We start from the raw sequence: 19737 nt of genomic DNA, 5'->3' as shown, positions 1-19737 counted from the left end.
GCTCATATATTGGAGGGAGAAGGACAGCCCACAGGCTGTTTCCTTTTAATTGAAAATTTTGTAATTTTAATTTTGCAGGGTTCTTTTCATAGTTTGGAGCCAAGAAAACCTTTTTTAAGTCTCAAATATTTTCCTTGGCCCCAGGCACTACGCCCATAGTGAGCCCAAATGGATAAAACAGCCCTCCCTCCGCCCGCCTCCAAATCTCCACCCCAGTTTATTTGTGAAACAGATATAGGATTTTCCAGGACTTTGGGATATTCACCAAAACAAACAGGGATAACTGGAACGTGGAATATAGATGGTAGAACGTGGCCTGAGCGCAACGCAGAACAGAGAAACCTGATCGGTACAGACAGTTCTGTCCCTCCCCACCCCACACCTCTCCCCACTTATCCTGATATCTGTGTTCAGTCTTCTCTTTAAATAATTTTTTTCAAGAAACTTTCCAGTTTCAGTATTCCTCCCAGCCCTCCCCCAACAGTCAAAATTTTTCACAGCTCTGTCTGCATAGAGGTGCAGGAGGGGAAGAGTTTTCACCCATACAAAATGGGTGGCCTTAGAGATTTCTGGTGGGGTGTGTTCTGTTATTATTTTGATGAAGGGCAGGGTTCTGCCCTTTGACCTTCTGTCCCCCGCAGGTGGTACAGATTCTGTGGGTCTCTTCCCCAGAGAACCTGTTTAGGAGGGCTTGGGAGATACCAGCAAACTCCCAAAGACCATCTCCCTGGAGAAAGGAGACAGGCCCTTACTGCTCAAGTTTCCACTGTTTGCAAGAGGAAGGAATTTTTTAAAGTCCTCAATTCTGTTCACATCCGTACTGACCAGGGATCTTACACCCAAACTGCATCTGATCCTAACAACCGCTGTACTTTAGGTGCCGAGAGGTAAGGGAAGCCCAGGACTGGCCAAGGTTGACAGCTGGGAAGGGGCAGGCTGGGGCTTAACCTGGCTTTGTTCAGTTCCTGCATCAGTGCTGGCTGACCAGCCCAGCGCAGAGCGCGGGGCTGGGCTTCTGACGGTGCTGCTTCCAGTCTGACCTCTAGCTTCAAGAAGTGTGGTGGTAAAGGGCCCCTTAGGGGCTATGGAGTCGGGGAAGGAGCCCCAGGGCAAACCTGGGAGAGAGCATGAGGGCGATGTGGGTACACACACCTGTGTGCACGAGGCGGGGGTGGGGTACGGGCAGGGAGGAACATGCAGTACCCGAATTTTCCACATTCCCAGCAGAGCCCCCAAGGGGCAATGCCACCAGCAGTGATTCGAGGAGCAAAGTCAAATAAGAGGAGCATCCCAAGGCCAGGGCTGGCTGGGCCGGTTCTCCTGAACTTGTCAAGCACGATTCTCCCTTTTTCCCCGGGGTGGGGCCAGGACCTGGGGCCCCTGCTCTGTCATAAGCCAGCTAGGCTTCCCCACCCCCTAAGGCCTCTGGATCCTCAGAGAGGCTGGTCTTGGACTCCTGAACTCTGCAGTTTAGGGTGGGAATGATGAAGGGGAAGAGGGCGGGGGACGCAGACAGGGCTTCCAGTCTGAGCACTGAAAATGGAGGCCTGCCTCTGCCTACTGCTCTGGACCTTTTCCCAGCTGCCTTGACCCTTGGTGCCTGGAAGTTTAATCTCACAGCTAGCCTGCATCAGGGGCCCAGGCAGAGGTGGAGGTGGCGAACATTTCATTATACAAATAAAATGAAGATGCCACTGTGCACAGCCCCCCTCCCCCAAAGAGCACACACCTAGAGCAGGGTCTCCCTACCCCAACCCTGTTTGTTAACTTGGCAGGGGTGCGGGAGGAGAGCCCAGGCGCCCACCCACGCAAGACGCACACCCTCAAGCCTGCTGCCCAGGCGTCTGTCTGCCCTCGTGGGCATTTCTGAGGCTGTTCTAAGGTCCATGATCTCAGGGCGCCCAGCCCCACTTCTCTTTCTGGGAGGGCTGCTCTCCCCCTGCCTTAGTGACCACTCGAATGGGAGCGCACACAGGGGGTCCCTGCAGGCTGGACCTTCTCAAGAATGTTGAAGTGAGGCTGCGTGGCAGGGAGCGGTGGCCCCCAGGTGGCCAGGGTGTAGTGGGAAGAGGCCTGGCGCCCCTCTCCCCTCTCCTGGGTTGCTGGGGAGAGGCACCAGCGCCTACCTGTTGCTGCTGGAAGTGGAGCAGCTCCGCAGGGCTCATCTCGCCGTTGCTGTCTGGGCCCGCGGCCGCATCCCTGCCTGCGCTGCCTCCGGCGGGGGCCCCGCCACCACTGCCGCCGCCGCCGCCGCCGCCGCCGCCGCCATCCGCCTGCCCGGAGAGGCTGCCCACGCCGTTCTGACCAGACGGAGCCGACCTGATTGTCTCCGAGGCGGATTCCACCATCATGTCGCTCTAGCGGGACCTGGAGGGGGAGGAGAGACACGGGGGAGGGGCTGAGGCTGGACAGGCAGGGCGGGTTCCACCCGGGGAAGCAGGCGGTGCCCCTCAACACCCCATCCCCAAACGACACAACCCCCACCAAGTCCTGGGGCGGCTTCTCCCTCTCAGCTTCCTGGAGGCTGATCCTGGGACCCCTGTTGCGGTGCAGACCCTCCCTCCTAAGGTCACCCTCCGCCCCAGGCAAGGGCAGCTCCAGACTGAATTGGAGGCCGCCCCGTTGCCCCCCTCCCCCACATTTCCTCGAGGAGGCGCTACCCCCCCACCCCCCCCCAACCCAAACCGGTTCAGGCCTCTCCCTCCAGGCTAGTGTGTAGGGCAGAGCGGGGGGCGGGGGGGGGGGGTCCTGCAAGGACTTGAAAGCAGGTGAGCTAGTCCCCAGAACCACCATATTGCCCCCCTCGCCGACCCGCCCCCACCCACATGCACCTGTGATGGTCTTTGTGTTTGTTCCCCCCTAGATGGGGAGTTCCCCCGCTAGATGGGGAGTTCCCCAAGAGCAGGGCCTCCTTCCCGCACGCCCCCCCCCCCGCAACACACACACACAGCAAAAGCCGCTGCCATTTTCCCAGCAACTATTGGGTGCCAGACGCTCTGCTGGGCCTGGAGCTGTGCAGCGAAGGCAGCTGGTGGTCCGACTTCTCTGACCTTCCATTCTAAGGCCTTCAGACCAGCACCTGGCCCAAAGCAGACACTCAATATTTACTGTCTCTACAGGCAGCAAGATCCCTTCTCACAAGAATTGTGGGAGAATAGTTTTTTGGGGGTTTTAAAAAATGTATTTATTTATTTTTGGCTGCGTTGGGTCTTCGTTACTGCACAAGGGCTTTCTCTAGTTGAGGAGAGTTGGGGCTACTCTTTGTTGCGGTGAGCAGGCTTCTCATTGCAGTGGCTTCTCTTGCTGCGGAGCACGGGCTCTAGGTGTGCGAGCTTCAGTAGTTGTGGCACGTGGGCTCAGTAGTTGTGGTGCACGGGCTTAGTTGCTCCACAGCGTGTGGGATCTTCCTGGACCAGGGCTCAAACCTGTGTCCCCTGCATTGGCAGGTGGATTCTTAGCCACTGCGCCACCAGGGAAGTCCCGGGAGATAGTTATTATCATCTTGATTTTACAGATGGGAAACTGAGGGTCCAGACAGTCAGAGGATTTACCCAAGGCAGAGTCAAGGCCTGAATCCTGTATCTTCCCCCATCTCCCCCAACTGCCTCTCAAGAGTGGCTGAAACATGCTCAGAAAGAGAGAGGGTATGACTGGGATGGTTATGCTTAGCGAGGAGGAGGCCTGGGTTTCCTTCTACAACTCACGGAGGCTGTACTATCTCAGGGGCTCGTACACAGACTATGAAGCAGATGGGGGACTTCAGTATGCAGAGCTGTTCTCAAAGTCTGGGGTCTCCAGCTATCGTCAGATTCACAGCCCCCTGAGAGGAACAAAAGTTTCAGCCAAACAGGACACAGTTGGTATTCCCCATGGAGCTTTGACAGAAGTCTTAAACTCCCTAAACCTCGGTTTCTTTGTTTGTATAAGTAATTACTCCAAGCCTCTCAGATCCTGTGAGGAGTAAATAAAATAGCACATGCAAACCACGTGGCAGAGTAAGCACCAATAATGATGTGTCCCTTCTTCACCTGCCCTATTTGTAAGGGTGAACACCCTGGGCTCAGAGAGGTCAAAGACTTGGCCCAGATCACACAGCGATCGGGCTGGAAGCCAGCCAGCGTTCTTTCCTCCCTTCTTGATTACCTTTCGGCCTTGGCAGACCCCACAACCACACGGTGTCCCTGACCCAATAAACAGGTGCAGGAGGGCCTTAATAGAGAAACTGCTGGAAGGATTATTTCCGAGTTCCTTCTTCGAGGTGGCAGCTCCCCAATTCTCCTTCACTCTGGAAGAACTCTTTCTCCTCACTCTGTTGGGTCACTTGCTGTTTTTGTCCCTGCTGTCAGCAGAGTGGGGAAGAGCAAGAGTATCTAGGTGTGCGTGGGGGGTTGGGGGGACAGAGCGCTGTGAAAGGCCCGGGAGGCCACTAGTTCACGTGTATGCCATATTGCCCTGCTCTTGTGACTCTAGGTGTCTGTCCCAGTGGGCCTGTGTGGCCTCCTGGGTGACCCTGTGCTGCTGGAGTTTGTGCATTTCTCTGTGTTCCCAAGGCCTTGTTGCTCCCCCACGCGCCAGCTGCTGTTCCCAATCCTGGGTTCTGCGAGGAGCTGGGCTAGGGGCAAGGGCAAGGTTGGGGGCAACGGTTCAGAAGAGACTGAGCACTTGGTCTCTGGCCTTAATGGTCGTGTCAGCCCCAGGGCCAGTAGCTACCAAATGATGGATGGGGTGGGCACCGTCCTCCATCCGCCAGAGCACAGGGCTCCAGCCCCTCCCCACAACCGCCCACCCGGACCCCTCCCAGCAGCCCACAGAGCACCTTCCCTCACTCAGGCCGGGGCCCCAGCTACACGAGGGGGATGGGGAGACAGCAGGGGCCGCTCTGCTCTCCCTCTGCCTGACCCTGGCCCTGCTGGGGGTGGAGAGCAGCTGCCTGCCCCGATTCCAAGTCTACTCCCCTGAGATCTGAAAACTCCTGGGCCCCAGGGGACAAAGACCAGAGCCTCAGGGGTGTGTGTGCACAGGAGAAAGGAGAGAGAATCCAGCAGTTTCTTCTTGGGGTAAGGGAGAGTGCCCCCTTCCAACATTCACACACACCATAAAGTTGCTCAGACAGCAAGTTTGGAAAAGGGAGAAAAAAGGAAGGAGGACGCAAACAGAGGTGCCCTTTTCTTTTCTTTTTATTGGGAGGGGCGACAGAGCGACACTCAGTGAACACCGTAATTGCTGCAATGTGGCTGTAATAACAGCTATTCAAGGGCCGGATCATTCATATTAAACAGGGTGAAGCCAGCCTCTCATCTGCAAGCTTGAGATTATATGCATTTGAAAAGTCATTTCTGCAGGCTGTACGAACGGCATTAATTCCCACGTGGCGCGCTGCTCTGCCCCCTCCCGGGGCCTTCACCTCCTTCCAGGCTCGCGCCTGCCTGTCCACCAATACCAATCCAAACCTGCAGGTGGGTGCTCCGAGGACTCTCCTCACCTCTGTCCTGAGACACCTGTCCTCCTGAGGAGGAGCACAGCGGCAGCCTCAAGCCTCCTTGCCTGTCTCTCTGCAGGTGTTGCAACAGCACCGCGGTGCTCCCTGCACTGTGGGTGAGCAGGCTCTGCGTGCCTGGCGCCCGGCCACGTAGGGATGGGGTGGGGTGGAGTGGCGTACTGGAGGCAGGCCTTGATATCCGTGCCCTGCACCCACCACAAGGGTGCGGGCTGGAGGGTGGAAAGGCAGAGTCCGTGGGAGCCTGGACTCTGGCTAGAGAAGGCAGGGGACTGGGTGTCAGGGGGCCTGAGCTCAGTCACAACCAGCTGTGACTTCTCTGTCCTCCTCCTTCTCTGGGCCTCCACTTCCCCATCCCTACATGGAGAAGCGGTCTTGAAGGTCTCTTCTGACTTGGAAGCTCGAGGAGGAAAAATCCCTAGTCAGTATGTACACAAGAAGCCACCGTGTTCTAGCGGCTGGTGAGAGCCACCGAGGTTCCACTTGAATCACAGCTGTCCCTTTCCCAAAGGGAAATGTATGCCTCAAATTTCCCAGTGGGGACCGGGGCTGCCTGCTCTGGTACCGAGGGGGACCCTCCAAGAGCCCCCTCCTCCATTCACTCCCACCCTTCCGCCTCTCTCCACACACTCCTATCCTGCCAATCCGCGCTCCCGCCCCAGGCACCCATTTCCTCAGCAAAGAGCTGCTGACTACCTGCAGAAGTGGAGAGGCGCTCTGGGAATGAGACCATCAGGTTTCAAGGGCCAGCTGTGTGACCCTGGGCAAGTCACTGGGCTCATACCAACAAGTAAGGAGAGGAAATTAGAAGGCCTTTCTAGGATTTGCTAAAATTGAGGCCCACCCCAGCCTTCCCTGCACCCTCTCCTACGCTGCGCTGGGGGCAGAGGCCGAGTCATTTCCTGTGCTCTAGGATTTTTTGTCTGGGGCGCTTGGTCCTGTCCTTGGGTAGGTCCTGGTCTTCCGTCTCTCAGGGTTCCCTTGGGGAGCCAGGGCACCTCGGAGCCTTTGGCCAGTACCCCGACGCTCCCGCAGACGACGCCGTCGAAAGGAAGGAAGGAAGGGAGGGAGGAAGGGAGGGAGGGAGGGAGGGAGGGAGGAAGAAAGGAAGCAAGCAAGCAAGCAGGGTCAAAGCCACAGCCGCCTCTTCCGCTCCGGGGGAGTCTGCGGGCCGCCGGGGGGGAGGGTGTGTGTGGGGGGTCCCACTTCCCGAGGCTCCTGGCCCTTCGAAGAACGCGGGCTCGCAACGAGGGCCGCCTCAGAACGCGCCCGGGTCCGCCTCTGTCCCCTCCCTGGCCGGAAGTGACGAGTTCCACCTACCTTGGGGCCAAAGGGAGGACCCAAGGGCTAGGGTGCTTTCGGGGGAGGGGAAAAGGACGGGGGAGCCCCACACGCGTAGAAACTTTTTGTGCCTTTTCCGCGGGCCCATATGGTGTACGGAGTATTAATTACCGTAGCTTTTTAATTAACAATCGCTTAATCTGAGCCGTAACATTTGCCACGACACCCTACGCCTCGTTGCGAACCCGCGCCGCCCGCCCTGCCAACTCATCAATTAATTTTTATTGACGTTTTCTTCCCCAAACAGGCACAATACCAGGGTTTTCCAATTAACACCTCCGCGATCTCTAATTAGTGCAATTAACAGACTGATGGATGCCCGGAGTTTACCCGCGAGGGAGGGAGGAAGGGAAGGAGGGAAGGGGCGGGGCAGTCCCCAGCGCGCTCTCTCTCCCGGCGCGCGTCCCGCAGGGCGCACACGTGCATGTGCTCAGCCTGAGATGGGGTGCTCAGCCTGAGATGGGGCGCACCCCCAGCTCTTAGGGGAGCACGGCGGGTGGGGGCGTGACCACAGGTAACCTGTACCCAGAGCAATGGTGGTGATTTGAGTTGAAATAGCAGACACTGCCCTTTTGTAAACCTAGAACCTAGTTGGAGAGACAGCTGAAAGCCTGAGACTAGAAGTTGGGAAACTGGCTTCTAGCCCCAGCTCTATCACCAACTTGCTGTGTGACTTGGGCCAAGTTAGTTCTCCCCTTTTCTTCTCTGTATGATGGGGGAAACTAGACTAGATGTAACTACCAATTTATAATGCACACCCCTATCAACTTCCAAGAAAGACTGGGAAGCAGACTGCAATAAAAGACAGATAAAGCTACTTAAAATATAGTATCATGGGGTAGTAGGAAGGGAGAATAAATAGGCCAAGATCTTAAGCCAGAGGATCTCGCACTTGAGTGCATCAGAATCACCTTGGAGGGCTTGTTAAAATACAGATTCCTGGGCCCCAGGCCTGGAGCTTCTGATTTTAGGTCTCTGGAATGAGCCTGAGAATTCATTTCTAAAAAGTTCCCAGGTGATGCTGATGCTGTCTGTCCAACACAACAGGGCTTCAACGATGAGCACTGGCTTTTGGTTATGAGCTTCCTGGTGGCCAAAACGAGATGATCTACCTCCAAGACCATTAATTCATTCAACATGGATTTAGTGCCCCATTAAGCTAAGCACTGAAGACCTATCTGCAGGAAACAAATTCGGTCCTGGACCCCTACAGGCTTACAAAACATAAACAAGCCAGTACAGGTGTCCTGGCTGCTTTGAGGGCAACTGGTAATAACGGAGGTCCTATTCCCCCTCCCTTTTTTTCCTGGGTAAACCTGGCATTTGCCTTTTCGAAAGCTTAGCCACTAGTGGAGTTATGGTCATGAACAAAGTCATTCTTCTCTCTCCTCTGACGCTGGCCAGGAGAATATTTCACCGGCAATGACCCTTCATCCATTCATTGGTTCAACGAATATTTAAGCACTTACCCATGTGCCAGGCTGTGTGTGTGCAGACCTGAACAGAACAGGGCACTGGCCCTGCTCTCCTGGAGCTAATGTTCCCAGGAGGTGAGGCAGATGATAAATAAGGACACAAACAGATACGCTCAAATAAAATAAATTCTATCAAATATGAGTGCAGGGAATAAACAGGGGGATCTAATTTACACGGGGACAGGGAAGGCTTCCTTTTAAAATGGCATCTATACTTAGAAAAGAATGAGCACGTATGGGTCAGGTAAAGTGTACACTGAATGCAGGGGACCAGCATATGCAAACGCCCTTATTTTACAAGAGAAGTCACTGGTTTCAGACCTTCTTCGGAGCAAAACGTCTTTGAAATGGACACATTTCTAGATTATATAAAAAGACACCTAAGTGGGTACCACACAGAACAGAGCATGAGGATGCCCTCTATTTCCTTCTTTCTCTTTCTTTTCCTTTCTTTCTAGCTGTCCGGCTATCAGCTCTTACTTGTGTCAAGGGACGTAAAGCAGAGGGCTTTTCAGAGCAATGAGCACTGGCATTTCAAGTAACTTGGGATACTTCCCAATCTGTCATCCCAAGACCCAGGGATCCCCTTCCCCATTCAGCTCAGGCCCCAAAGGCCCACTGGCTTCAGGCCACCAGGTGAGGGAGGGCTCAGGCAGGAGCCACTTTGGGCCTCAGCCTTTCTTATCAGCCCCTCATTTGGCATCCTACCTGCTGACCCTGCTCTGATCTCTTATTACCTCTGTAATTAGAACATGAGCAGTGAGGTCACCATTCTGAGCCTTGGTTTCCCTGTTTACCATACGAAGCTAATACCAATAACCCTTCCTTTCAGGGTTGCTGTGGTATCAAATAAAATACACTGCCAGAGAAGGTGTTCAGAGAAGGGTATTAACTACAGTTATGGGGACCCAGCAAGTCCAGACCCCATCCCCTCATCCTAGCCTTATGGTTTGGCATTTGAGGAAAGTGAGACAGAATCCAAGGGTTAGAATGTCTCTGTAGCTCCAAAATGGGTCCCCACACCAGAGCAGGGTGATGTGAGTCACATGACCACTTGGTTCTCTGATCCGCCCAGCAGTGTCTCTCCTCCAGCAGATGGGGCTGTCAGAGTTCCAGAACAAGCTCAAACCCCCTCCAGGCCCATGCCCTCCCTGTACTCGGGGACTCTCCCTTGTGTGGGTCAGAGGCTGGCACCCTCGGTTTTCTCCCTAAGACTCCCACTTCAGCCTGAGAGTCTCCCTAAATGACACACTAGGAGCTATCTGGTCCAACTTCAGGGACCATTCAAGGCCTCTTCTTGGCACAAAACTTCCAAGCCCAAGGAGCTAGTGCACGTGGAAGGGTGAGGACACATCTCTAAAAGGCTGCAGCAACCTCTGACGTGGAAGGGGACCCACCATCCTGGGCTGTCTGTTCCAGGTTCGCCCCCAAGTTTGTTTGTTTGTTTATTTGTGGCTGTGTTGGGTCTTCGTTGCGGTGTGCGGGCTTCTCATGGCGGTGGCTTCTCTTGCTGCGGAGCAAGGGCTCTAGGTGCGTGGGCTTCAGTATTTGTGGCTTGTGGGCTCTAGAGCACAGGTTCAGTAGTTGTGGCACACAGGCTTAGTTGCTCTGTGGCATGTGGGATCTTCCTGGACCAGGGATCGAACCCGTGTCCCCTGCGTTGGCAGGCGGATTCTTAGCCACTGTGCCACCAGGGAAGTCCTCTCCCCCAAATTTCAATAACTTTATTTTCTAATCATAAAAGTAAGACGTCCTGGTAGAAAAGTATGAAGAAAAAGTAAGGAGACTTATAAGTACCTTATAAGATCCTTTTGAGATCCACCCCTTCCAGTCTCATCCATTTTCGCCCTCTTTGGGCATATAAACATGTAAAACGTGAGCTTGGGCTCATAATCTGTACATGGTTTGAATTTTTCTGTTTTCCCACTCACCACTTATGGTCATAACCATTTCCACATGACATCAAATATTTTAATTAACAGTTTTCAGTGGTCACAGAGTTGTTTGAATGGGCTGTGTGTTCCAGAATTTATTTAGCAAATCCCCTAAAGCTGGACATCCAGGCTGCTGCCTATGTTTTCACTATGACACTAATAAACACCCTCATGTGAACAGAATATTCTCCATTTCTAGTTGCTTAGGATACAGGTTTAGGTGGAATTGCATGTTTTTAAGGCTCTTGATACATGTATTCCTTGATGTCCATAAAATGTGTGCTGACTTTGCCCTACCTTCAGCAATGCACCCCTGTCCCAGAGGACTCACAAGCCTTTTTTTTTTTAAGCTATCTTCCTCCATTCTCCTCAGCTCCTTCTTCAGAGGATTCTCAGATTCTGCTTATGGTATTGAGAACCCAACACTACCGACCCTGTCAAATCTGGGCACATAGCTGGGTGATGGGCCTCTGCCTGCAACTGACACTGGGCACAGTGGGTACTGGCATTTGGACACACAGAGGGGGATAAAACACAGCCCTTGCTTTGGTGGGGGGTTATAGTTTGGTGGAGAAAGGAAGACATACAGACAAACACAAGCATTTAAAAATACCCATACTGGGACTTCCCTGGCGGTTCAGTGGTTAAGACTCCAGAGTTTCCACTGCAGGGGGCGTGGGCTCAATCCCCTGACAGGGAGCTAAGATCCCACATGCCATGCAGTAGGGCCAAAAATTTAAAAAAAAAATACCTAAGTTCCACTCCAGATCAATTTAATTGGATTATCTGGGATCCAGGCATGGATAATTTAAAAAGTTCTTCCAAGTATTCTAAACTTCAAGTACAGCCAGGGTTGAGAACCTCTGCCCTATAAAACACACACAACTTTACAAATGTTAAGTAGATACTGGGGGGTGGCGTGGTTGCTAGCTATGGGTGCCTAGAGGGAGTGGGGGTGCTCCAGGAAGGCTTCCTGTAGGAGGTGACTTCTGAGCTGAGTTTTATGGAAGTGAAGCCTGGGCACACAATTTGTGAATATATTTTAATAACAACCATTCCACTCAGAGTCCTTGAAAGTTCTTTCCCATACCCTGTCACACACAACCTGCACTCTGACAGATGAAGGAACCATACTTCAAAGATGTTTAGTGATGTGTCAAGGTCACTTGACTGCTAGGAGGTTGAGCCAAACTGAAACCCTATAGCTCTTCTGACTCCCAAACCAGTGCTCTTCCCCAGAATTCCACCTCAGACGTGGCTAGGCCCAGAGGGCGGTCATTCTGGAATTTCCCTGGAATCTGAACCTTTCCCCACCACCATCACCACACCCCAGCGCACTTTCACTGGCTCTGGCCCCAAAATGCTCCCAGCAGGCCCTTGCAAGGTGGCCTCCCTCTACACGCCTTCCAAGTACCATGACCAAAAGGAAGAACTAACAAAAAGAAAAAAAAAAGAAAGAAAAAAAGAGAACCAAAGATCCCACTCCATCTCATTAAGAAAGTAAACATAAGAGCCATCTAAGTGTCTAATTAAGCTTCTAATTAGTCCCTGCTTGTTACTAATGCAAATTAGATTACTCCGCTTAACTACAGCATGTCCACAACACCCTTGTTAATTGCAGGCTTTTGAAATTAAATTACTCCCTAATTAGCATATCAAAGCCATTGATTCGGAGCTGGGAAAGATGAGGGCAAAAGGAGCCGAATGCCAAGTTTGGTTAATCAGAGATGGCTAATTAAATAGTGCCGTCTTTCGTGGGGGGCCCGCTGGTTAAGAGGTGGGGTACTCATCCCGGGCCCAAGTGGCCATCTGGAGCCTGGTTCTGGTAGTGCCCTTGGCACCATGGGGCTCCAGCTGGGCTGGGACAGACCAGTAGTCTGGCCTTCTCTGGGGCCCTGGCTGTTCTGCCCAGCCCGCCTCTGACATGCCCTGGCCCCTTCCTTTGTCTCTCCTGATGATATCTAGGGGTGGCATTCACAGGGATCTTGGGTACCAACTCAGGGGCATCCAAAAAACACACCCATATTCGAATTGCAAGATTCAGCATCCTTCCACATCCCTCTCCCTGTTCCAAGATGAATTCTGGAAAGGTGATTGCTCCCAGTGCTTCTCTAATCCCCACCTGTGGTGCCATTCTCGGAAGAAAGTCTCCCCATCTCCAACAAAAAGTACATAAATTTCGGGGGGGGCAGGTAAGAGCGTGATGACTTTCACAAAGGGGCTCACCTGGGCAGGGATGGGCTGATTTCAGCTTGGAACAGACCCCTCAAAACACAAGACCCTGTAATTCCCTCCGTGGTAGAAGGAAGGGGAAAAGAAATCACCCACCACCATCAGTTCTTAAGCAGCTGTGCAAGAATTAGATTTGGGTCAGGGTGTCCTAAAGGTCTTCTCTGAGCTCTCGTACAGACCCTGCAAAGTCCTTCAGACACCTGCCCCCCCCCCCCAGCTCTTCCTAGAATACTGAGAATGGGCAAAATCTCCATGAAAAAGTTGCTGAGGGCTTCCCTGGTGGCGCAGTGGTTGAGAGTCTGCCTGCCGATGCAGGGGACACGGGTTCGTGCCCCGGTCTGGGAGGATCCCACATGCCGCGGAGCGGCTGGGCCCGTGAGCCATGGCCGCTGAGCCTGTGCGTCCAGAGCCTGTGCTCCGCAGCGGGAGAGGCCACGGCCTGCACAGCTAAAAAAAAAAAAAGTTGCTAACTGAAACGCCCTCAGGGGCTAGGCGGGTCCCCAAGCAGGCCAAGTGGGAAGTGGAGGGTACTCAATCCCTGTCTATCTTTACCCCACAGAAATGCAGGCTCCGTGTTTGATAGGGTTTGGGTTTTTCAAAAGCAGCCAAGTGGGGATATTTATGTGAAATTTACCACCGTAATAAACTTTGTGTGAGCCAAGGAAACACATAAGGGGTGAAGTCAGTCCATCTGTGACCTCAGCCCTTATGGTCAGCATTCTAGACAGGCAGGTTCCAGTCAGCTGTGTGACCCTGGACAAGTTACATCACCTCTCTGGGCCTGGGGACCTCACCTGTCAAACAAGAACAAGGAGGTATGTGAAATGGCAAAGCACAGTTCCTCAGTCAGGGTCTGGTGACCACCTAGTTCTACTCTGTACCTGCCATAATCCCTTCCCAGACTTCGGATGTCTTCTAGAACCTTCTTCCTCCATCTTCCATGCAGAAGGCAGAGTCTGGGCTTCCAGGTGTCCTTGGCAATGCTGAGGGCTTGTTCCTACAAATGCCTGACGTGGCAGCTGGGCAGCTAGGAGGTACACACCTATGCTCTCTGCCCTACATTTAACGGATTAGCCCTGGTGGGTGCAACAGATCTTAAATGCCTCTTCTAAAAAAGACAGAACTTTCACAAGAACAAAATCTTGATGACTGACAGGTCCCTAGCCTGGTCCTTCAGTGTCCCCCGCCCCCAACTAGGGTGTGTATATGTGTGTGTCTGTGTATGTGACTCTGTCCACAGCTCTCCTTCCCCCAGTTCTCCTCTCCAAGTTTCTCACCAGCAGCCCCCGCAGCACAGAGTCAGGGTCATGGCCAAATTCCCAAAGGGTTTGGTTTTGCTGATTTACCGAGGGATCAACCAGTGCCCAGGGGAGAGGAAACCCCCGCCCCCACCCCCCAGTGCCCAGCTCAAAAGGGTGAATCTCAGGCAGTGCCCAGTCCATGGGTATCCATCCAAACCAAATTGGTCTAAAGGGCCCATAGCAGTGGTTTTATTTTAGAAAACAAGTGAAATTTAAAGCAAAGCAGAAAAAGATAAATGGGGAAGGGGTGAGGCTGTCCTGGTGTGAGGGGGAGGGCGGAATGGTGGTACAAGCGGACCAAGCTGCAGCCCGCCTCGCTGAGCTCTCTCCCAACGAGATTCAATTAATTGATAACAAGAAGCATCAAATTAATTTCTGGAGGATGTGAGATTCTGATGAAGGGAAATCTCGTAGATGGGGATCGGGTGGGAGGCGGCGGGCAGCGCCCCCTCTAATCAGGCTCCGCTGCCTAATTGGGGAGAAGGAGACTTGCCTGGGCCGCTTGGTCGTCTGCCCCACGCTCCACAGCGCCCCTTTCGGGCAGGACACGCGGAGGCAGTGAGCTCCGGATGCGTGGAACAAAGCGGGCCAGTCTCCTCTCACCCAACGCCCAACTCCCTCCTCCCCACCACCAGCCCACAGCTGCAGGGAAGGGCGGGGGCAGGGAGAGTTGAGTGTGGGTGCTCCCTCACCAACTGCACAGTTATGAAAACCAGAGCCCAGAGAGAAGACTGTCATGCCTAAGGTCACAGAGGGAATGAGGAAGCTGGTAGCAGTGCGCTTACTGGTGCCCCTCAAGGGTGAGTCCCAGACCCATGCGACCCAGATGGGCGAAGTCATCCCCAAGCTCAAGGAGGTCAGCACACAGCGTGGGAGACCCTCCCTGTAGCTAAAAGATAGAGGCCACCCGCTCCCTCTTCCAGAGTTCCCTGGACCCCCAAACCCCAGCATCTTAGGACCGAAGACATCCGGCGTGTGCGCTTCCCCGCGCCTCGCAAAGATGTGCTCGCGGAGGCTGAGGGTAACACTGGCCGGGCTAGTAACCCAGAGTGAGTGCCCGCAGCTGGGGGGCAAGGACCGGGAGCCCTGGCTCTCCTGAGAACCCCGGAGGCTTCCTAAAGGAAGGATTCTCCCAAGTGGACCAACTGTGCACCCTCAGCATCCGACCTTCACAAGTGCCTCTGTGCCTCCGGCTCCAACCCAGAGATGTGGATGCCTCCAGAGCTCTGCGCCCGAGCACTTACAGTAGCCGCCGCTCCCTCGGTCTCCTGCAAATCCTGAGCTCCCATCTCTCCCCCAAATTCTCCTCAGCTGCGCCCGCCCTTTTCTTTCAGGGTGTGATACACATCTGCCCAAAGAATCCCCTGAAGGAGTGAAAGGAGGAAGTATATGCTACCCTCTTTTGGACCAAGTTCTTTCAGCCTGGGTCTCCTGGAAGCCTGAGCTCCAGAGCTGGGAAAATGAATCCCAGGGAGCCCGCCCTCCAGCACGCCCGGTTGAAGAAACAAGAACAGAAGCTCCTTCACCAGCCCACGAGACAGTTTCCCTTCACACAGCTCAGCCCTCCTGGAGGCTCTCAGGGCCAGCACCTGCATCCTGTGCCGGCTGTGGAGTGTGAGGACCGGAGCCTGCCTCCAGTCGCCGGAAGCTGTGGGAAAGATCCTCGCTGGGGCACTTGCTCCATTTCTGATTTTCCAAGTTGTAAGCGAGCCCCCTCTTATTAAACCTCTTCACCTAGACTCCTGCGGGCCACTGCACACAACGATGGCTCCACCATGTTTGTGGAATGGAGAGCAGGAGTCCCGGTCTCCATGCCCGGATCCACCCTGCCCTCCTGTCACCACCATGTGTCCCTCCCTCGTTGCCGGGGGGAATTCTGGGTAATTTCCACCCGCTGACCCTGCCTACCTTGAACACATGCAGAGGGTCACTGGTCTACACACCTCACTTTGTTACTGTCTGAGGAAAAACCATCTCCCCTCCCCTCCCTCCCATTTGCACCGTAGCCCAGGTCAGGTGTCATGAGAAAACTCCAAGTAGGAGAGAGGACTTTCCCCATGCCCTGCACCACCAACGACTCCACGCACCCTCAGGTCCCCCCAGCTTGGGAGGCTTCAGCTGGGCAGAGGATGGGGCCTGGGGACGTGGGCAGAGCTGCTGGGATTTGGGGAACAGGCTGCACGGCTATGACCAGGGCTGGGGAGAAGAAAGGCACCGGGCTGCACTGGAGCAAGGGACAGCCAGGTAAAGATCCTGGGAGGAGTCATCCTGGGACAAGGCACAAAGGAAGGAAGGGCATCAGCCCGGCCCAGGCTTGAGTGGCTCACTCCTTTGAGGGACCAGATGCTTTGGGCACCTTCTGTGCTAGGAGCTCTTCATTTCCAGCTCAGGCAGGCATGCCCCAAGTCCAGGCTCTGCACAGGGCCCACGAAACGCAGTCTCACAAGACCACTGCGTCTGCAAGCCTCAGGGTTTGGAGTAGAGGGTTCCTGCTGTAACCCCAGCAGGGCAGAACTGGCCGTGGGTGAAGGTGTGCATTTCCATGGAGAATCCAGGGAGGCAATGTTGAAAGAGGCGGAAACTTCACACTCAAGGGAAGTTTCTTTTTGCTTCTTTAAGATGATCCATCCAGGAGTAGGTCCCAGATTGATCTGAGACTGCCTGCCAAGCTTGTCTTCCATAACGCTGCATAAGCCAGGGTTCCAAACCATAAAAAGTCTCCCTTTTTGGAGAAAGGTGGTGCTGGCCATGTTTCCTCCTCTGTGTTCTAGGGAACTATCCCTCCCATTTTTGCTTCCATGAGCACCTTAGGATGTTGTGGGGAGGGGGGATGACTGGACCTTCCAGGGTCATGTGCAGGTGGGAAATGTCAAGTTCTGAGCCCAGACCTTCCCTTAAAGGGAAGACAGGAGGAGGAAACCCAGCCCTCTCGTTGGAGGGCTGAGAGGGACGCAGGCCTGAGCTTTTGAAGAAGGGATGGGGAGTGGCAGGCCCTCCCATCCCCTCCTTTCTCCCTTCCCCACAGCAGAGGCTCAAGCCCTACCGGTTACACTGGGAGTCCTAGGAGCCCTACATGTTAGTCCCAGCCCTACCACTAACTAACTGTGTGACCTCAGACAAGTTGCTTCTTCTCTCTGGGCTTCATTTTCCAAACCCCTAAAATGGAGATTAATTTCCAGTATTCAGTCCAGCATGTGGCCTGGCGGTGCTGGGAATCTAATAATAAAAGCCACCCCTTGGGCAGTACTACCCTGCGCCAGGCACTATGCTAGGTACTTTACGTCTGCTCTTCCGTCCTGCTCCCAACCAGGCTGTAAACGGTTATCATTGACCTACCTTACACATAAGAAAACTGAGGTTCCAATAGCTTAACTAAGTTCTCCAGAGACCCACCACCACTGGCAAGTTCCAAAGGCTTTTCCCCTGTGACCCATGTTCTGCCCTGGGGAGGCCTGAGTTCCTTGCCCTGGGTTCCAGGGTTCTGGAACCAAGTCATAGGAAGTCATTTCAGCCATCGGAGCCTCAGAATCCTGTCAGAAACAGTGCCTGCCCTGCCTTGGTCTGGGAAGCTGGGAGATTTTGAAAGGAAACTGTGCGGAGCTCCTTGGATGGAAGAAATTATTACTTTGCACAGTTTGGGTTATTAGAAAAGTAAAGACATTGTGCCTGCTTGGGATGGGCATGGAGGGGTCTGTATTTCAGCTGGAGAGACAAGAAAGCCACCAAGGCAGTGGGGCAGCAAAGGATTAGGATGTAGGGAAGGAGGGTGCAGCTACTCCAGGTGTGGAAGATCAGGGAAGCTTTCTTGGGGAGATGGCCCTTCCCCCCTTGCACCTCATACCTTTCCTCTGAAACAGACACGCTGCTCCCACCCTCCTCTCTCTAATGTGATATCTTATCTGCCTCTCCTACCCTGACAATGTGCAGACCCCAGCCCTCACTGCTTGGGCACACCAGTGCCCAGCCTGGGACCTGCCCAGACAGAATAGGGGCTCAGCAAACCTTTGGGGAATTAATGGATTAAAGGATTCCCCCCTCCTTTCCTGCCCCTAAGGAAGAGGTGTGTTTGGAGTAGGGGCCCAGCAGGATATGCACATTCCTGGCAAGAAGGGATCTACCTGCCAGCAGCCAGAAAGGAAGTTTCTGGCTAAAGGCACAGGGAAGGAGGTTGGGGTAGGGATGTCTAGGTGTGAGAAGTGTACCTACACAGAAAGGGACAGGGACAGGTCCTTTTTCAAGTTAGGCCCAACCTGCCCTCCCCCCACCCCCCAGCACTGGTGTCAGGTCTTTCTCCCCGCAGGGCTCACGGGTTCACCAACTCCATAACTCCTGCAAAACCTGCCCAGGACTGGGAGAAGGACAGGGGCCCAGCACTTAGTGCCAGGAGAGAAGGTTCCCATGGTTCCCCCCAGTTTAGTGTCAAGACTGCGATGGGGCTAAGGTAGTGGGGGGGATCCAGGAGAGATTCACATCTTACAGGGGTCCTGAGGTGGCGGGGAACACTCTCTACAGCCACCTCCTCCCCCTGCCACGTTGCCCCACTGATGAGAGGGGGGAGTGACGCCAAATGGGGAGCCCCACGAGACATAGCCCTGCTTCTGAGAGCCTCAGATCTAAGGGTGCCAGAGTGAGCAAGCTGTCCAGGTGCCCGCAGCACAGTCTCAGGGCCCTCCCTCCCTCCTGCCAGGTGACAAAGAGCCCCAGAACCCAGGCAAGACAAAGTTAAAACAAAAATAAAAACAAAATAAGCCTGTGGATCTCCCATCCCCTGCAGCGGTTTTCTGCCAGGTTGGGCAGGGGTTGTCTGGGGCAGGGGCTGTCTGAGGTGGGGGGCTCTCCCTAGGGCAGCTGGGGCCTGGCCCGCTTGTTGGGCCTTTGGCCCCTGCACCCACCCGCTAGCTCACCAGGAGGGTCATCGGCTTGAAATGCCCAGCGCCAGCAGCGCTCCGTCCCAGAAGTGAGCTATTGGGTTCAAATTCTTGGTGTCGAGGTCTCCATTACCCACTGTGCTCCACAATGGGACCGGTCAGACCCTCCCATGGCTACTGGCGGTACAGATGATCCCACAGCTCCTTCCTTCTGGGTGGGAGAAGGGGGCACCCAGGTGAGCCTCCAGCTCCGACCCTAGCTGCCTCTCAAACTGCGCTCCCAAGGCCCTCAATCCCAGACCCAGCACAGTTCGCCCTGGGACAATCCAGGCGTCCGCTTTAACACGGGATGAACATGCTGAAGTTCAAGTGAAAACCCGCATTGGCCAAAATGCTCCTGGGCTTTCTCAGCCACCACGGGGATGACAGCTTCAGACTTGGGTTTTCTCCTCCGGGTACCCCACCTCCAACCCCTGCTCCAGGCTCCGAGGTCAATCAGCAGGGAGACCCGGCGCTGGGGTGCGAGACACGCGGTGATCTCCAGACGCCTTAAACCCCAGGCACGGAGTGAGCGAGGAAATCAGTCAGGCGGGGGATGGCAAGAGAGGCCCGCGGTGCAAAGGGACGAGCCGGGTGTTCTAAGGGCTCAGGGTCTCTGCGCTCCCGTATCCTCTTCCCCTAACCTAGACAGTCCGGGTGAGACGCCGATGTGTTCACGAGGTCGCCCCAGTTGGAAAGAAGGAATCCGCAGCCGTCAGGGCCTCTGACTCAGAATCCGCCTCCCGCGAAATCGCAGAGTCCTTTGCCGGGGACGCCGGGACCCCAGGTCGCTCAGGGCGCCCCGCATTCTAGCGCCTCGAGCTGTAGCTGGGCTCAGCTGAAGTTAGTTAGTTTGGCGTTGATGGGGAGCGCAAGACTCGAGAGCTGCCGAGATGACCGCCTCTCAAAGAGAGGTGTCTGCCAGGAGGCTGTCCAGGGGAGAGGCCACAGTCCTGGATCTGAGGGGGGTCTTGCTTGGTTATCCCGGGGCACTCGTCCCTGGCGGCCTCCGAACCCTGCTGCCGCCTTCTCTCCCCACTACATGGTGAG

General features: G+C 54.6%; 1 protein-coding gene across 2 annotated transcripts in view; it reads right to left on the bottom strand.

Moving 5' to 3' along the window:
• The window catches only part of FOXP4 (forkhead box P4), a 51087-nt gene that overhangs the window by 30035 nt on the left and 1315 nt on the right, over positions 1 to 19737 (bottom strand). For both annotated transcript variants that reach the window (XM_027127197.1, XM_027127198.1), the window contains exon 2: positions 2127 to 2367. In XM_027127197.1, coding sequence (XP_026982998.1) covers positions 2127 to 2351 — 225 coding nt within the window. In that variant the 5' untranslated portion in view covers positions 2352 to 2367. The remainder of the gene's footprint in view (positions 1 to 2126; positions 2368 to 19737) is intronic.

The sequence above is a fragment of the Aethalodelphis obliquidens genome, unplaced genomic scaffold (assembly GCF_003676395.1).
Source record: "Aethalodelphis obliquidens isolate GAN/ISIS:26980383/991018 unplaced genomic scaffold, ASM367639v1 scaffold31, whole genome shotgun sequence".
NCBI lineage: Eukaryota > Metazoa > Chordata > Mammalia > Artiodactyla > Delphinidae > Aethalodelphis > Aethalodelphis obliquidens.
Note: the sequence above shows the minus strand (reverse complement) of the source record. Positions and strands in the feature narration are given on the sequence as shown.